Consider the following 17,842-nt stretch of genomic DNA (forward strand, 5'->3'; position numbering starts at 1 on the left):
GGCTGGATCTGAGGGGCAGGGCTGAGGCGGAGGGGCGGGATGAAACTAGGGGGCGGGGCGGGAGTGAAAAGAGGAGGGGAGGGGCTGAGGCGGGGTGAGACTGGAGGGCGGGACAGGAGAGGGGAGGAGCATGCCTCAGGGGCTGGCCTGGGGCAAGCTGGGCAGGCAGGTGGAGAAGGCCGGTCTGTTGGCAGGTTGAATGGAGTGAGGGATGGAAGTGCAGCTGTGCATTGGGCCTCTCCCCAGCTTGGGAACCAGGATTTGCGGCCCACTGGAGGGGTCCACCAGCGGCTAGGTGTATTTGGGAGTCACAAGGAGACTTTTTTGAACTGTGGTGTTGGAGAAGACTCTTGAGAGTCCCTTGGACTGCAAGGAGATCCAACCAGTCCATCCTAAAGGAAGTCAGTCCTGAATATTCATTGGAAGGACCAATGCTGAAGCTGAAACTCCAATACTTTGGCCACCTGATGTGAAGAACTGACTCCTTGGAAAAGACCTTTATGCTGAGAAAGATTGAAGGCAGGAGGACAAGGGGACAACAGAGGATGAGATGGCTGGATAGCATCACAGACTCGATGGACATAAGTTTGAGTAAACTCTGGGAGTTGGTGATGGACAGGGAGGCCTGGTGTGCTGCAGTCCATGGGGTCACAAAGAGTTGGACACGACTGAGCGACTGAACTGAACTGAAGGAAGACTTCTTCCTGCCCAAGTGCACTTTATTTTCAAAAATTTGACATTTTAAGTGTATTTAGGGATAGCATAAGGGTTACAAAACACTTTCTCCTCTTCATGTAAGCATTTTGTTGGTGAAGTGCTTAGCTATATTAGTAGTCCATGTCATAGCATTCTGGTACAATGGCTGAATGACTAGGGAAAGAAAAAGAAAATACAAATTTACAATCTGTTTAGTAGTAGACAGTTTCATACTTTAACTATATCTACTGTCAGATTTCTCTTTTAAGTCTCAGATCAAAACAGGCACTCAAAAGGAAGAGAGAGTGAAAAATAAAGAATCAACGGATTCCAGATGTACAAGTTACATTTAGAAAAGGCAGAGGAGCCAGAGAGAAAATTGCCAACATCTGTTGTATCATAGAAAAAGCAAGAGAATTCCAGAAAAACATCTACTTCTGCTTCATTGACTACGCTAAACCCTTTGACTGTGTGGATCACAACAAACTGTGGGAATACTAGGCCACTTTACCTGCCTCCTGAGAAACCTGTATGCAGGTCAAGAAGCAACAGTTAGAAATGGACATGGAACAACAGACTGATTCAAAATTGGGAAAGCAGTACGTCAAGGCTGTATATTGTCACTGTGCCTATTTAACTTGTATGCACAGTACATCATGAGAAATACCAGGCTGGATGAATCAAAGCTGGAATCAAGATTGCCGGGAGAAATATCAATAACCTCAGATATGCAGATAACACCACCCTTATGGCAGGAAGCAAAGAATAGCTAAAGAGCCTCTTGATTAGGGTGAAAGGAAAGTGTAAAAGTTGACTTAAAACTCAACATTCAAAAAACTAAGATTATGGCAGCAGGCCCCATTACTTCTTGGCAAATAGATGGGGAAAATGTGGAAAAGGTGGCAGATTTTGTTTTCTTGGGCTCCAAAATCACTGCAGACAGAGACTGCAGCCACAAAATTATAAAAAGCTTTCTCCTTGGAAGGAAAGCTATGAGAAACCTATACAGCATATTAAAAAGCAGAGACATCACTTTGCTGACAAAGGTCATATAATCAAAACTACATTTTTTTCCGGTAGTCATGTATGGATGTGAGAGTTGGACCATGAAGAAGGCTGTATTGTGCAGTCATTCAGTCGTGTCCACCTCTTTTTGACGCCATGGATTGCAGCACACCAGCCTTCCCTGTCCTTCGCCATCTCCTGGAGCTTGCTCAAACTCATGTCCATTGAGCCAGTGATGCCATCCAACCATCTCATCCTCTGTCATCCCCTTCTCCTCCTGCCTTCAATCTTTCCCAGCATCAGGGTCTTTTCTAATGAGTCAGCTCTTCACATCAGGTGGCCAAAGTATTAGAGCTTCAGCTTCAGCATCAGTTTAGTATGAGGCAAAATAATTACAGCTATGAAATGATTGAAAATAATAAAAATTCATTTATTTAGTTTTGTATACTTTTGGTTCTTTGAAAAATCCATGGTTTAGAAAGACTAAAGTGAAAGGCTAAATAGAATATTTCCAGTCACTACAGAGTAAAGAATATGCCTGCCAATGCAGGAGATGTGGGTTCGATCCCTGGGTCAGGAAGATCCCCTGGAGAAGGAAATGGCTATCCACTTCATTATTTTTGCCTGAGAAATCCTATGGACGGAAGTGCCTGGTGGGTCACAGTCCATGGGGATGCAAAAGAGTCAGACATGACATAGCTTATTTAATCTTGGCATGTGGAAAAGATAACACATCTTTCCTTTAGGCAAACTTATTTGCATATGTGGATAAAGAGAATCACATTCTAGTATTTGAAACTTGGAAAAAGATACATAGCAGGAAAAAAAAAACTTTACCCTATAAATAAGAAGATGCACTTAATATTAATAAGAAAATAAGAAATATCTAATTTCCTTCATTCAAAATTAGACCCACATATATATGTTCAAGATTTTCAATGAAGGTGCAAAGGCATTTTGATGAATATAGTTCTTTCAACAAATGACGCTGGAGTATTTGGCATACATTTGCAAAAATACAAACTTTATCACATATGTCATACTTTCAAATTTTACTTCAAATTTTGCACAAAAACTGCCTCAAAATGAATCATAGGTCTAAATGTGCATTGCAAAGCTATAAATCTTCAAGATGAAAGCATAGGAGAAAATCTGAGTGACCTTGGGTTTGGTGGTGAGTTTTTAAATATAACAGCAAAAGCATAATCCAAGAAGGAAAACAATGATAAAATTTAAAAATGTTTCCTCAGCAAAAAATACTGTGATTTGAATGAAAATATGACACGTATCTGAAGAAAAATAAACTTCAATTTTTATCTGATAAAAGGAGAAGAGGGCAGCAGAGAATGAGATGGTTAAATAACATCACCAACTCAATGGAAATGAATTTCAGCAAACTCCAGAAGTTAGTGGGGAACAGAGGAAACCAGGCTTTGCTACAGTTTGCTACAGTTGGTTTGCTACAGTTCATAGGGTTGCAAAAATTCAAAGGACTTATCTGCAGGATATCTAAGGACAATTGTGTGTATACATGTGTTGTACACATATATCAGATTCATATATCTGTCTGTTGTGAGGTTCTAGAAGCAATGAAACCCAAATAGCAAGGAGCAAACCTAGCATCTAGGTCTGTAATATTGTTTTCCAATAAAAGAAACCAACAATCCTTGTAGAAAAGGCTGCTTCTAGAGCTGTGACAAGGAATATACAAGATAATTCTGAAACACCCTTTATAGAGCCTGAAAGTGAAGAACTACTCAAAAACCAAAAACATACAGGGCACATTTAGCTGCCTTTTTTTTAAAAATAGATTTAAGTATAAAAAGAGAGAAAAATAGTCTAACAGGTGTTTTCATGTTCTCAGGAAATACCTGACAAACACTACTTCCTCCAAGTTACCAATATTGATATTATCAGTTCATAGCATTTGTCTTTGATGTGATGTTATGAGAATGATGTTCCAGCTCTGTGAACTTATTACCTAAACCCAGAGCCCTAGCCTAATGCATGATGGAAATAAATATATGGCTATAAGATAAAACAATTTTTCCCATCTGGTAAAAATTATGTATTCAAAAGCTCCAGTATATACTTATAGAATAAACAAAGATGGAAGGCTTAATGGTACACATCCCAGGTCTGGTGGGAGAGTTTGTAAAGGAACAGTCATTAAGTCTGGGACAGCATGAATTTTTAGATATGGAGCTGTATTCAGCATGTACATTACTCAGTTTCCCTCAACAACATTACCTGTCAAGGCTTTCTTTGAATTCTCTTTTTTTCTTTTCCTCTGTAAAGTCTCATGATGGCCGATTAAGTCATTTTCTCTTTCAGTGAATATGATCCAACATTTCCCTAAATGATATACATGTGATGTATGTATAATTGAATATGTCTTCATAAAATGGGCTTCCCTCATGGCTCAGATGGTAAAGAATCTGCCTGCAATGCGGGGGATCTGGGTACAATCCCTGGGTCAGGTAGATCCCCTGGAGGAGGGCATGGCAACCCACTCCAGTATTCTTGCCTGGAGAATCCTATGGACAGAGGAGCCTGGCAGACTACAGCCCACAGGGTCACAAAGAGTCAGACAGGACTGAGCAACTAAGCACAACACACAATAATAGTTTTCAAAGAAAATGTCACTTTGAGGCTAAAATCCTCATTCATGCTGTCACATATTGGGGTTAATATAAAGGTTTCTTGCCTTCAGTGAGTTAAAGAGGTCATCAGAAAGGAAGATAGACAAAAGTAAGAATATCATGCACAAGTTTATAAGAAACAGTGTCTAATTTCAGAGGACTTCTGCAGAGATTTTTTAACAACATTTGAGACTACTAAAGAGATAAAAATATTTTGAGGTTCAAGGATTTATTAAGACATTTTTAATATAAATTCTAAATTGAATAAAAAGGATTTCTCTGAAGGAAACAAACACTGCTACTTAATTTAGATCCACTTAGGAACTTAAAATGATATACCAAATATAGTTTTCTCATATTAAGTCCTTACTGCACTGCGGAATATTCATCAGGAAAACAGTTCTAGAGTAGTCAAAATTTTGATTTGTCTTAATATGCTAATAATGAACTATTGGGAAAACAGAATGGATAAAAGGACATTAGTTTAGATTTTAAAATAGCACACATTTCATAATAAATATAACAAATATTATATAATTATGAATTTATGACACTGGTTAATGACTAGCACAATTTGAGATACTAAATTATTTGCAAAATCTCACTTACCCCTCATATTCCACACTCTCTTTATTGCATGATTTTCTCATTTCATTTCGCTTCATGATCATAATGGTGAAAATTATGAAAAAGGGCAGAAAAATGTAGAAACTTAAAATAAGCCAGTTCTGATGTGTATTGTAGCCTTTTTTAGTAAACGTTGTATCTGGAAGTGAAACACAGAAATAAGTGGATATTCACTGAATGCTTGAATAAATTTCTATTTATCTCACTTTAATCATATGCATCCTGGAGAGGGAATGGCAACTCACTGCGGTATTCTTGCCTGGAAAATGCCATGGACAGAGGAAGCTGGCGGGCTTCAGTCCACGGGGTCGCAAAGAGTTGGACGGCAATCTTATGCATACATGTAAAATCATATACATAATTGAAACTTTAAGACCTTGAAAACTGTCATATATGAGAAAATAAAAGGGCATTTAAGCTCATACCCAAAACTACAATTGCATATTTTTCATAGGCTTACTCAGTTCAGTCAGTTCATTCACTCAGTTCTGTCCACTCTTTGTGACCCCATGGACTGCAGCATGCCAGGCCTCCCTGTCCATCAACAACTCCTGGAGCTTGCTCAAACTCATATCCATCGAGTCAGTGATGCCATCCAACCATCTCATCCTCTGTCGTCCCCTTCTCCTCCCGCCTTCTATCTTTCCCAGCATTGGGGTTTTTTCCCCAATGAGTCAGTTCTTTGCATCAGGTGACCAAAGTATTGGAGGCTTACTAGTCATCTTTTATGCATATTTTTAAAATATTATGATACTGTATATGCAGTTTGAAGTCTGTTTACTACATTCATCTTATTTATTTATTTCAAAGGTGACATATTAGTAGGGCTTAAGTTAAAAATTTACCAATATGCTGTGAAAAGCCCCCATCCACCACCTTGCCAAGTCACATAGTTTTTCTCCTCAAAGGAAACCATTTTTAAATGACTGTGTTTCTCCATCCAGTATTTATATTTTATACATTGTGAATAAAATCCATTTCTATACCCATACTTGTGTCTGTATCTACCTATATGTAATGTGTGTTTGGTGTGTATTTTTTCCCTCTTGTTGACAGTCAACAATATAGTATGCCCTTTTGCTGTCTTAAAAAATTCAAATATTACACAATTCCCAAAAGTACACACAGAGAAGGCAATGACACCCCACTCCAGTACTCTTGCCTGGGAAATCCCACGGACGGAGGAGCCTGGAAGGCTGCAGTCCATGGGGTCGCTGAGGGTCAGACACAACTGAGACTTCACTTTCACTTTTCACTTTCATGCATTGGAAAAGGAAATGGCAACCCACTCCAGTGTTCTTGCCTGGAGAATACCAGGGACGGCGGAGCCTGGCGTGCTGCCGTCTATGGGGTTGCATAGAGTTGGACACAACTGAAGTGACTTAGCAGCAGCAGCAGCAGCAAAAGTACACAGTAAATAAATATATTGGCAAAGAATTAGAAAAATAATCCAGATCTCAAGACATACTCTGCTAGAGTCTCAAAAGCACACACCAGGAAATTTTCTAATCATAATTCTGTTTTCCAATTAAAATAAATAAATTTATATTTTAAAAAACCAAAACAACAACAAAAAAGATATTGCTTTCCTCCATTACTATTTAGTTAGTAGATTTTTTTTTTACAGAAATGTAACAATACTAACAGACATGCATTCACGTCATCATTTTATAGCTCAGAGAATTTTCTAAATTGAACACATGTATGCAACCAGCACCAAATCCAGGAAAAGTAATATTACCAGCATCTCACTACCTCCAATCTACTTTCTTTCAGCCACCATCCATGGAAAATCACTAATCCATGGATCATTTTTGACAGATTATAACGGAGAAGGAAATGGCAACCCACTCCAGCGTTCTTGCTTGGAGAGTCCCAGGGACGGGGGAGCCTGGTGGACTTCCATCTATGGGGTCGCACAGAGTCGGACACGACTGAAGCAACTTAGCAGCAGCAGCAGCATTTATATAGAGTTATGTCGTATGTATTTATATCCTATCTGATTTTTCAGCTCAATATTACCTTATTTGGGGATTTGGCCAAATTATTGTTTATAATTGTAAAATATTCATTCTCATCACTGCATACAATATCTTTATATAGAAATAACAGCTATAAATACATTGTTTCTTATGAGCATTTGGGTAACTTGCAATTATGAGTGTTATGAATAGTGCCGCTATGAGTATTATACTACACATTTCTTAGTCAATGTATGTGTGCATATCTCACAGGTGTATGCCCTTGGGAATGTGATGCTTACTTATAGTGTGTGCCTAAACTGAACATTTGTCAGAGAAGGCAATGGCACCCCACTCCAGTACTCTTGCCTGGAAAATCCCATGGACAGAGGAGCCTGGTAGGCTGCAGTCCATGGGGTCGCGAAGAGTCAGACACTTTCACTTTTCACTTTCATGCATTGGAGAAGGAAATGGCAACCCACTCCAGTGTTCTTGCCTGGAGAATCCCAGGGATGGGGGAGCCTTGTGGGCTGTTGTCTATGGGGTCGCACAGAGTCGGACACGACTGAAGTGACTTAGCAGCAGCAAACCAAACATTTGTAACTTTTTCCAGTGATTTTCCTAAGTGGTTGTAGGAATTACATTCACACTAGCAATGGTTGAGAGTCTTGGTATAACTGGTATTTTCCTTCTTTTATTATATAGTTATTCTTTCGAAGAACTGACTTATTTGAAAAGACCCTGATGTTGGGAAAGATTGAAGGCAGGAGGAGAAGTGGACGACAGAGTATGAGATGGTTGGATGGCATCACTGACTCAATGGACATGATTTTGAGTAAACTCCAGGAGTTGGTGATGGACAGGGAGGCCTGGCATGCTGCAATTCATGGGGTCGCAAAGAGTCGGATACGACTCAGCAACTGAACTGAACTGAACTGATTCTTCGTATATGATGAAATGTGAACACTATAACTGTACAATGGATAAGATAGAGCAAATGAGGCATACACTTAAAAGATTATTTTTTGTTTTGATTGTTATGGATTTTCTTCAATTAATGTAAAATTCTTATCAGTATTGGTAGGGAAAATAAGTTTAATGTCTGAGATTTGACAACAAAATAGTGTGACTCTTGTCTTTGATGTCATTTAAATTTTGTGATTTTTAACAGATTTACTGTTATTTTAGATGCATAATACATGAATCTATTTGAGATGTATATTATATGCTGTGTGTGTGTATATATATATATATATATATATATATATGTTTATATCTATAAAACCACCACATCAGTCAAAAGACAGTTGACTCCTGAACGTTGCAGGGTTGGGGGATCCACTCCAAGCAGTCTAAACACTCATGTTTAACTTTAGCATTGGTCCTCCATATCTGAGGTCTCTCTGTAGTGCAGGTTCCACCATATCTGCAGCTGCTCGCCCATGGATTTAGTCTACTTCTGATGCTATACTACTGTGGTATTTATTGAAATAAAATCTGTGTACAAGTGGATGCACTTGTTGTTCAGTCGCCAAGTTGTGTCTGAGTCTTTGCGACCTCATGGACTGCAGCATGCCAGACATCCCTGTTAATGCACAGAGAAGTTCAAATCCATGTAGTCCAAGGGTCAACTGGAGTGAATACATCCATCACCCACAAGTTTCTTCTTGCCCATATAATGCTGCTTTGCTGCCACTCCCAACACAAGCAACCACTGATCTGATCAGCATTCTCTATCAATTAGTTTAGGTGTTCTACAATTTAATATAAATAAAGTCACACAGTCTGTATTCATTTTAATATTGCTTTTTTCACACAGCATAAATGTTGACATCCATCCACGTTGGTATTTTTAACAGTGGCTCATTCCCTTTTATTGTTCAATAGTATGCTGTTTTTTGAATATACCACACTTTGTTGATCCATCACCTGTTGATTTGTCTTTGGGTTGTTTTTCAAATCTTATCTACTACATGTAAAGCTATTATGAACGTTTGTGTACAAAGTTTTGTAGGGGTGAAGGCATTCTATTCTCTTGGTTAAGCAGTAAAGTGACTGCATTACATGATAGGTGAAAGAAGCTAACGGCTTCCCTGGAGCCTCAGTGATAAATTCACCTGCCAGTGCAGGAGACACGGGTTCCAGCCCTGATCCAGGAAGATCCCATATCCCAAGGAACAACTAAGCCCATGTGCTCTAGAGCTGGGGAGCCGCAGCTACTGAGGCCCTCATGCCCTAGAGCCTGTGCTCTGCAGCGAGAAGTCACTGCAGTGAGAAGCCCTCGCGCCACAACTACTGAGCAGCCCCTGCTCACTCCGACTAGAAAAACCCCGTGCAGCGACGAAGACCCAGCACGGTCAAAGATAAATAATAAATAAATAAAGTTCTTTTAAGAAGAAGCTGAAACTGTACACTTTCACATTTCAACAATAGTGTATGAGACACTATCCTCCCATTTTGGCAAAACTTCATGTGGTTAGTCTTTAAAATTTAAATAAAGAATATAACAGTAATTGTGTAATTGTGATTTTAGTGTGCATTTATTTGATGAACAATGACTTTGGGCATCTTTACATGTGCTTATCTATCATCTATATATCTTCTTTGATAAAGTATCCATATTTTTCCCATCTTTATTGGGCTGTTTGTTTTCCATTATTAATTGTCAAAATTATACTGTGAATATTAAATGTGTATATATTCAGAATATAAATACTTTATTAGTTATATACCTAACTCTAGTTATATACAAAATTCTTCAAGTGAGTTTTGAAGAGCAAAAGCTTTTCATTGTGATGATGTCCAAGTTTTCACCTTTCCTCCTTAGAATGTGCTTTTGGTATCACATGTTAAAAAAAATAATCATTTAATCCAAAGGCACTTAGGTTTTCTCCTATATACTCTTCTGGAAGTTTTATACGTTTAGGCTTCACATTTTGGTCTGTGATCCACTTTGAGTGAATTTTTACACATGATGTCAGAACATGTATAGAATTCTTTTTTTCTGCATGTGAGTATATAATTGTTCCAGCACTTTTTGTTGAAAAAGTTATCCATTATTCACTGATTTGCTTTGCACTTTATGGAAAATTAGTTTTCCATGCATCTGTGGCTCTACTTCCAGTGATTTATTCTGTTCCATTGATCTACATGTCTATGTTAAAATCAATGTTACACTGCATTGATTATTGTAACTTTATAGAAAGTTCTGTAATTGGGCGGTGTATTTTCTCCAACATCACTCTGTCTCAAAGTTATTTTGACAACACTAGTCCCTTTGAAATTCTGTATAAAGTTTATAATCAGCTTGTCAATTTCTGCAAATGAACCTGATGGATGACTTACAAAGGGATTTTCCTGAGTGTATAGATCAATCGGGGGAGAACTGACCTTGTAACAAGTGTTTTCCAAACTCTGAACATAACTGTCTCTTCAGTTACTTAAATTTTCTTTAATTTATCTCAGCAATGGTTTGAAGTTTTCAGTGTACAAATCATGTACTTTTCCACTGAATTTATTTCTATGTATTTTATTTTTTATGCTGTCATGAATAAAATTGCTTCCTTAATATCATTGTTGGACTGTCTCTTTTTAGCTTGTAGATATACAATTGCTTTTTGTATATTGATCTCATTTTCTTCCACCTTACTCTTTAGGTTTTGGTGACTCATTAGGATTTTCTGCATATAGGATCATATTACCTGTACAGAAACACTGATTTTCTTTTTAATCCATATGCTTTGGGGGGAAGGATATACTGACTAAACCCTTTGATATAATAAGTGGAAGTAATCTGCAGCAGGCTTCCCTGGGGCTTCATTGTAAACAATCTGCCTGGTAATGAAGGAGACACAGGTTTTATCCCTGGGTGGGGAAGATCCCCTGAAGAAGGAAATGGCAACCCATTCCAGTATTCTTGCCCAGGAAATCTCATGGACAGAGAAGTTTGGTGGATCACAATCCATGGGGTCACAAATAGTCAGACACGACTTAGCAACTGAATGATAAAACAACAACCTACAGCCACAGGTGAATGTGTAGCCAGCCAGCCTTCTCTTTCCCCCGCCTTCCTTCCCGGCCACACACTGCTATTTGTGGACAGACTCAGGTCCTGCCTTCCATCACTGGTCAATGTCACCGTGTCCACCTGTGAATAGCCCCTGCACTCATGCACTTGTATGTTCCCAGCCTGACTCGTCTCTGGCTTCCACTGCATGTTCTGGGGTGAGCGTCCAGCCACAGAAGAGCATATCAACACCTATGGCCCCTGCAGCTGTTTGTCAGATCCAGATCAGGTTCTGCCTCTCTGACCGGCCCACACCACCGTGCCTACTTGTAACCAGCCCCTGCCTTCAGCTCTGAACCTGCACACCCCCAGCAACACCTGACCTCCAAGACAGTGCACACACCCAGGGGAGGAAGAGAACATCTACAGGAGAGCATACTCTAGCTGTTTGTTGGATCCAGGTCACAATCGGACTTCTGACAGTGGTGGGCATCACTGTGCCTACCTGGAGCTAGCCTGTCCGATTGTGCACTGGCATGCCCCAGAACTTGATTTCCGCACCTCATCACTGATTTCCCTTGCAGTATGCATTCGCAGAAGTAGAGTGTGAAGCAATAGGAAAGTGCACTGACATTCAGGGCCATTGGAACAGCCAGTGAGCCTATAGTTGGCTCCAGCCATTGCCACCTACCCCAGCCCTGATCACTACAAACACATCTTCAACTGACATCTGCCACCACCTGGACACCTGCACTTGGGCCCCACAGCCAAGTGTATGCATACCACTGTCTCCAGTCACTACCATTGCCTGAGCTTGTCCTTAGTTATACTTTTAGAATTTAGGACTATGATCCATTTTGAGTTAATATTTGAAAGTTGTGAATAGGATAATTTTTTTGCTTATGAGTGTCCAGCTGTTCCACTGAAATGACACAAATACAAGAAAAATTTTACAAATGGATGCATATGAAACAATTTGGCCATGTCGTCCAATAAGAATAAAACACTCTCCTCCAATTAAAAATAAATAAATTAATTAAAAAGCAAACAAAAATGTTGATATAGGCAGAAAACAACATAATATCGTAAAGCAATTATCCTCCAATAAAAATAAATATTTTTTTAAAAAAAGAAAACACTCATCAAATACAACTAGAATCTAGGATTTATTTTATTTATTTATTTTTGTTTAATTGCTGTGACTAGGACTTTCAATTCTGTGTTGGATAAAAGTAGTGGGCATAGGCATCCTTGTCTTATTTCTGATCTTAGAGGAAAAACATTCAGCTTTTAACTATTGCGTATGATGTGAAGAAAGCTGAGCGCCGAAGAATTGATGCTTTTGAACTGTGGTGTTGGAGAAGACTCTTGAGAGTCCCTTGGACTGCAAGGAGATCCAACCAGTCCATTCTGAAGGAGATCAGCCCTGGGATTTCTTTGGAAGGAATGATGCTAAAGCTGAAACTCCAGTACTTTGGCCATCTGATGTAAAGAGTTGACTCATTGGAAAAGACGCTGATGCTGGGAGGGATTGGGGGCAAGAGGAGAAGGGGATGACAGAGGATGAGATGGCTGGATGGCATCACTGACTCGATGGACATGAGTCTGAGTGAACTCCAGGAGTTGGTGATGGACAGGGAGGCCTGGCGTGCTGCGATTCATGGATCACAAAGAGTTGGACATGACTGAGCGACTGAACTGAACTGAACTGAATGATGTTAGTTTGGGGTTTGCCATATGTGGACTCCACCTTGATGAGGTATAGTCACTCTATACCCACACTGTTGACAGTTTTATTTTTTTAAGATTTATTTATCTGTTTTATTTTTGGTTGTGGTGGGTCCTCATTGCTGAGTGCAGGCTTTCCCTAGTTTGTGATGAGCAGTGGCTCCTCTTGGTTGCAGTGTGCGGGTTTCTCACTGAGCTGGCTTCTCTTGTTGTGGAGCTCAGGCTCTAGGGCATACCGACTCAGTAGCTGCAGTGGGTGGACTTAGTTGTCCTGTGGCATGTGGAATTCTCCTGGACCAGGGATTGAGCCCATGTCCTCTGCATTGGCAGGTGGATTCTTCCCACAAAGGAAGCCCTATTGAGAGTTTTTATCATAAATAGATGTTGAATCAAAGAATAGCAACTTGCCTTCATTCATGGAAACTAGAGAAAGTATAAACTTGTACTTCATCACTCAAAATGTGATTTACTATTATTTCCTAGTAAATACATATACTTATATTTTGTCATACATTTTTTACATAAATTTCATTCAAAATAAACACCTTATCCTAGACGTGCTTTTTAATAACCTGCAAATTTTTTAATAACATGGAATGCAAATAATTTGCATGATGTTCATCCATCCATATTTATTTTTTAATTTATGCTATGATGTTTACTAGGGTTTTCCAGGTGGCATTAGTGGTAAAGAACCTGCCTGCCAATGCAGGAGATACAAGAGACTTGGGTTTGATCCCTGGGTCGGGAAGACCCCCTGGAGAAGGAACTGGCAATCCACTCCACTATTCTTGCTTGGAGAATCCCATGAACAGTGGAGCCTGCTGGGCCACAGTCCATAGGGTCACAAAGAGACAGACATGATTGAGGTGACTGAGCACGCATGATGTTTATTGAAACTTGAGTACTATATTGTATTTTAGTAACTGAGTTGATTAAAACTGGGTGTCTCTGTGGAAAGCACATTACAAATGTTATTTAACATTAATTTAATGAAAGCCACTATTCAAAGTAATTCTTTCAGTCACTTGGGAGATCATGAAAGATTTTAGTTAATAGTGTATTTCTTTATTTCATAAAGCATCCTATTTTGATGCTTTATTTTTAAAACATTCTAGAATTTAAAAGTTTAATTTCTACTCACACGATTTATGATCATATCCATCATCAATACTTCCTCCTGGTGAACCAACTTGTAACTCACAATCTGGAGGTGTATAGTCAGGAATGCAATGACAATTGCCTAAATTATTACATACCTGAAACAGAAAAATGTGAATTACTATGAATCATGATAGTCTCTGTATGTCATATATACTTACTTTCAAAGAATAAAATCCCTGATTTCTAAGTTTGTTGTTCAGTTGCTAAGTTGTTTCCAACTCTTTGCCACCCATGAACTGTAGCACAACAGGCTTCTCTGTCCTTCATTATCTCCCAGGTCCATTGAATCAGTGATGCCATCCAACCATCTCATCCTGTTGCTCCCTTCTCCTCTTGCCCTCAATCTATCCCAGCATCAGGGTCTTCTCCAATGAGTCTGCTCTTCCCATCAGGTGGCCAAAGTATTGGAACTTCAGCTTCAGCATCAGTCCTTTCAATGAATGTTCATGGTTTATTTCCTTTAGGATTGACTGGTTTGATCTCCTTGCTGTCCAAGGGACACTCAAAAGTCTTCTCCAGCACCACAGTTCAAAGGCATCAATTCTTTGGGATTCAGCCTTCTTTATGGTCAACTCTCACATCCATACATGACTACTGGAAAAACCAGAGCTTTGACTATATGGACTTTTGTAGGCAAAGTGATGTCTCTGATTTTTAATATGCTATCTAGATTTGTCATATTTTTTTTCCCCAAGAAGCATCTTTTAATTTTGTGGTTGCAGTCACTATTCTCAGTGATTGTGCAGTCCAAGAAAATGAAATCTGCCACTGTTTCTACTTTTTCCCCACTGATTTGCCATGAAGTGATGGGACCAGATTGGAGAAGGAAATGGCAACCCACTCCAGTATTCTTGCCTGGAGAATCCCAGGGACGGGGAAGCCTGGTGGGCTGCCATCTGTGGGGTCGCACAGAGTTGGACATGACTGAAGCGACTTAGGAGCAGATGGGACCAGATGTCATGATCTTCATTTTTTGAATGCTGAGTTTTAAGCCAGCTTTTTCACTCTCCTCTTCCATCCTTATCAAGAGTCTCTTCAGTTCCTCTTCACTTTCTGCCATTAGAGTGTTATCATTTGCATACCTGAGGTTGTTGATAGTTCTCCCAGCAATCCTGATTCCAGCTTGTGAGTCATCCTGTCTGTCATTTTGCAGGATATGCTCTGCATATAAGTTAAATAAGCAGGATGACAATATACATCTTTGACATACTCCTTTTCCAATTTGGAACCAATCTTTTGCTTCATGTCCAGTTCTGACTGGCCTTTCTTGACCTGCATACAGGTTCTCAGGAGGCAGATAAGGTGGTCTGGTATTCCTATCTCTTTAAGAATATTCCACAGTTTGTTGTGATCCACACAGAAAAAGTGTTTAAGACAGTCAGTGAAGCAGAAGTAGATGTTTTTTTTTCTGGAACTTCCTTGCTTTTTCTATGATCCAATGGATGTTGTCAATTTTACTTCTGGTTCCTCTGCCTTTTCTAAATCCAACTCGTACATCTGGAAGTTCTCGGTTCATGTACTTCTGAAGACGAGCTTGAAGGATTTTGAGCATAATCTTGTTAGCATGTGAAGTGAGTGCAATTTTATGGTAATTTGAACATTCTTTGGCATTACCTTTCTTTGGGACTGAAATGAAAACTCACCTTTTCCAGTCCTGTGGCCACTACTGAGTTTCCCAAATTTGTTGGCATATTGAATGCAGCACTTTAACAGTATCATCTTTTAGGATTTGAAATAGCTTAGCTGGAATTCCATCACTTCCATTAGCTTTGTTCATAGGTATGCTTCCTAAGGCTCACTTGACTTCACACTCCAGGATGTCTGGCTCTAGGTGAGTGACTACACCATCATGGTTATCCAGGACATTAAGACTTTCTTCTACAGTTCTTCTGTGTATTCTTGCTACCTCTTCTTAATTTCTTCTGCTTCTATCAGGTCCTTGCCATTTCTGTCCTTTACTGTGTTCATCCTTGCATGAAATGTTCTCTTGGTATCACTAATTTTCTTGAAGGGAGCTCTAGTCTTCCTCATTCTATTGTTTTCTTCTATTTCTTTACATTGTCCACCTAAAAAGACTTTCTCTCCTTGCTGTTCTCTGGAACTCTGCATTCAGTTGGATTTATCTTTCCTTTTCTCCTTTTAGGCCATTCAGGAATGACCTAAATCAAATCCCTTATGATTTTACAGGGGAAGGGATGAATAGTTTCAAGGGACTAGATCTGGTAGACAGAATGGCTGCAGAACTATGGACCGAGGTTTGTAACATTGTACAGGAGGTTTTGACTAAAACCATCTTCAAGAAAAAGAAATGCAAGAAGGCAAAATGCTTGTCTTCTAAGTTTATTAAAGACTATATATTGATACATAGGGCTTCCCTTGGGCTTGACAGTAAAGAATCTGCCTGTAATGCAGGAGACCCAGGTTTGATCCCTGGGTCAGGAAGATCCTCTGGAGAAGGGAATGGCTACCCACTCCAATATTCCTGCCTGGAGAATTCCATGGACAGAGGAGCCTGGCAGCAATACTCCATGGGGCTGCAAAGAGTCGGAAATGACTGAGCAACTAACACACAAAAGAGGGCCTTCATCCACTAATTAAGCCCCTCTCCACTGCTAAGCGCTTTCTGCTTTACATATATTCACAGATAAACACACATACCCACATCCACAAACATATAAATACTCATTCCCAGGTTTTTGCCAAACAAACATCACTAATGATATATTATGAATTTATTCCCATACCTAAAGGTATAAATATAGGGCTAGCACATTTTAAGAAATAGACACTTATGGTTATTTCCTATCATTATATTGCAGACATTGTGTTTTGTCCATGTATGCTGATAATGACAAATTTGGGGGGTTTAAAGATAATGCTGGGCTGGAGGAAGCACAAGCTGGAATCAAGATTGCTGGGAGAAATATCAGTAACCTCAGATATGCAGATGACACCACCCATATAGCAGAAAGCCTCTTGATGAAAGTGAAAGAGGAGAGTGAAAAAGTTCGCTTAAAACTCAACATTCCGAAAACTAAGATCATGGCATCTGGTCCCATCACTTCATGGCAGATAGATGGGGAAGCAGTGGAAACAGTGTCAGACTTTATCACTGCAGATGGTGACTGCAGCCATGAAATTAAAAGATGCTTACTCCTTGGAAGTTATGACCAATCTAGAATGCATATTAAAAAGCAGAGACATTACTTTGCCAACAAAGCTCCGTCTAGTCAAGGCTATGGTTTTTCCAGTGGTCATGTATGGATGTGAGAGTTGGACTGTGAAGGAAGCTGAGTGCCGAAGAATTGATACTTTTGAACTGTGGTGCTGGAGAAGACTCTTGAGAGTCCCTTGGACTGCAAGGAGATCCAACCAGCCCATCCTAAAGGAGATCAGTCCTGGGTGTTCATTGGAAGGACTGATGCTGAAGCTGAAACTCCAATACTTTGGCCACCTCGTGCGAAGAGTTGACTCACTGGAAAAATCCCTGATGTTGGGAGGGATTGAGGGCAGGAGTAGAAGGGGATGACAGAGGATGAGATGGCTGGATTACATCACCAACTCGATGGACATGAGTTTGAGTGAACTCCAGGAGTTGGTGATGGACAGGGAAGCCTGGCATGCTATGATTCATGGAGTTGCAAAGAGTTGGACATGACTGAACTGAACTGAAAGATTATTGAAATTTTAAATATCTTTTCCCTACATGTCAAAAGTGATTTCAACAAAATGAGTTTTATTTATAATAATGAATTCCAAAAGTGTTCTTCTAATTTACACATCAATATCTGTGTTTTTTGATATTTAGTGTAGCCCGGCTTCCCAGGTGGCCTTAATGGTAAAGAATCTCCCTGCCAATGCAGCAGACACAGGAGATGTGGGTTCAACCTTGGTTTGGGAAGATCCCTTAGATTAGGAAATGGCAACCCACTCCAGAATTCTGGCTTGGAAAAATCCCATAAACAAAGGAGGCTGGCAGGCTATGGTCCATGGGGTTGCAGAGTCGGACACAG

At 39.7% G+C, this 17,842-nt stretch overlaps 1 protein-coding gene across 1 annotated transcript in view; it reads right to left on the reverse strand.

The window, feature by feature from the left end:
* Positions 1 to 827: 827 nt before the first annotated feature.
* ADAM18 (ADAM metallopeptidase domain 18) overlaps positions 828 to 17,842 on the reverse strand; it is a 101,050-nt gene continuing 84,035 nt past the window's right edge. Inside the window, exons 18-20 of the mRNA XM_055570039.1 lie at positions 13,810 to 13,924; positions 4,953 to 5,109; positions 828 to 870 (exon numbers count right to left, since the gene is read on the reverse strand). Of these exons, the coding sequence (XP_055426014.1) occupies positions 828 to 870; positions 4,953 to 5,109; positions 13,810 to 13,924 (315 nt within the window). The remainder of the gene's footprint in view (positions 871 to 4,952; positions 5,110 to 13,809; positions 13,925 to 17,842) is intronic.

This window comes from Bubalus kerabau, chromosome 2 (assembly GCF_029407905.1).
Source record: "Bubalus kerabau isolate K-KA32 ecotype Philippines breed swamp buffalo chromosome 2, PCC_UOA_SB_1v2, whole genome shotgun sequence".
In the NCBI taxonomy this organism is placed as follows: Eukaryota; Metazoa; Chordata; class Mammalia; order Artiodactyla; family Bovidae; genus Bubalus; species Bubalus kerabau.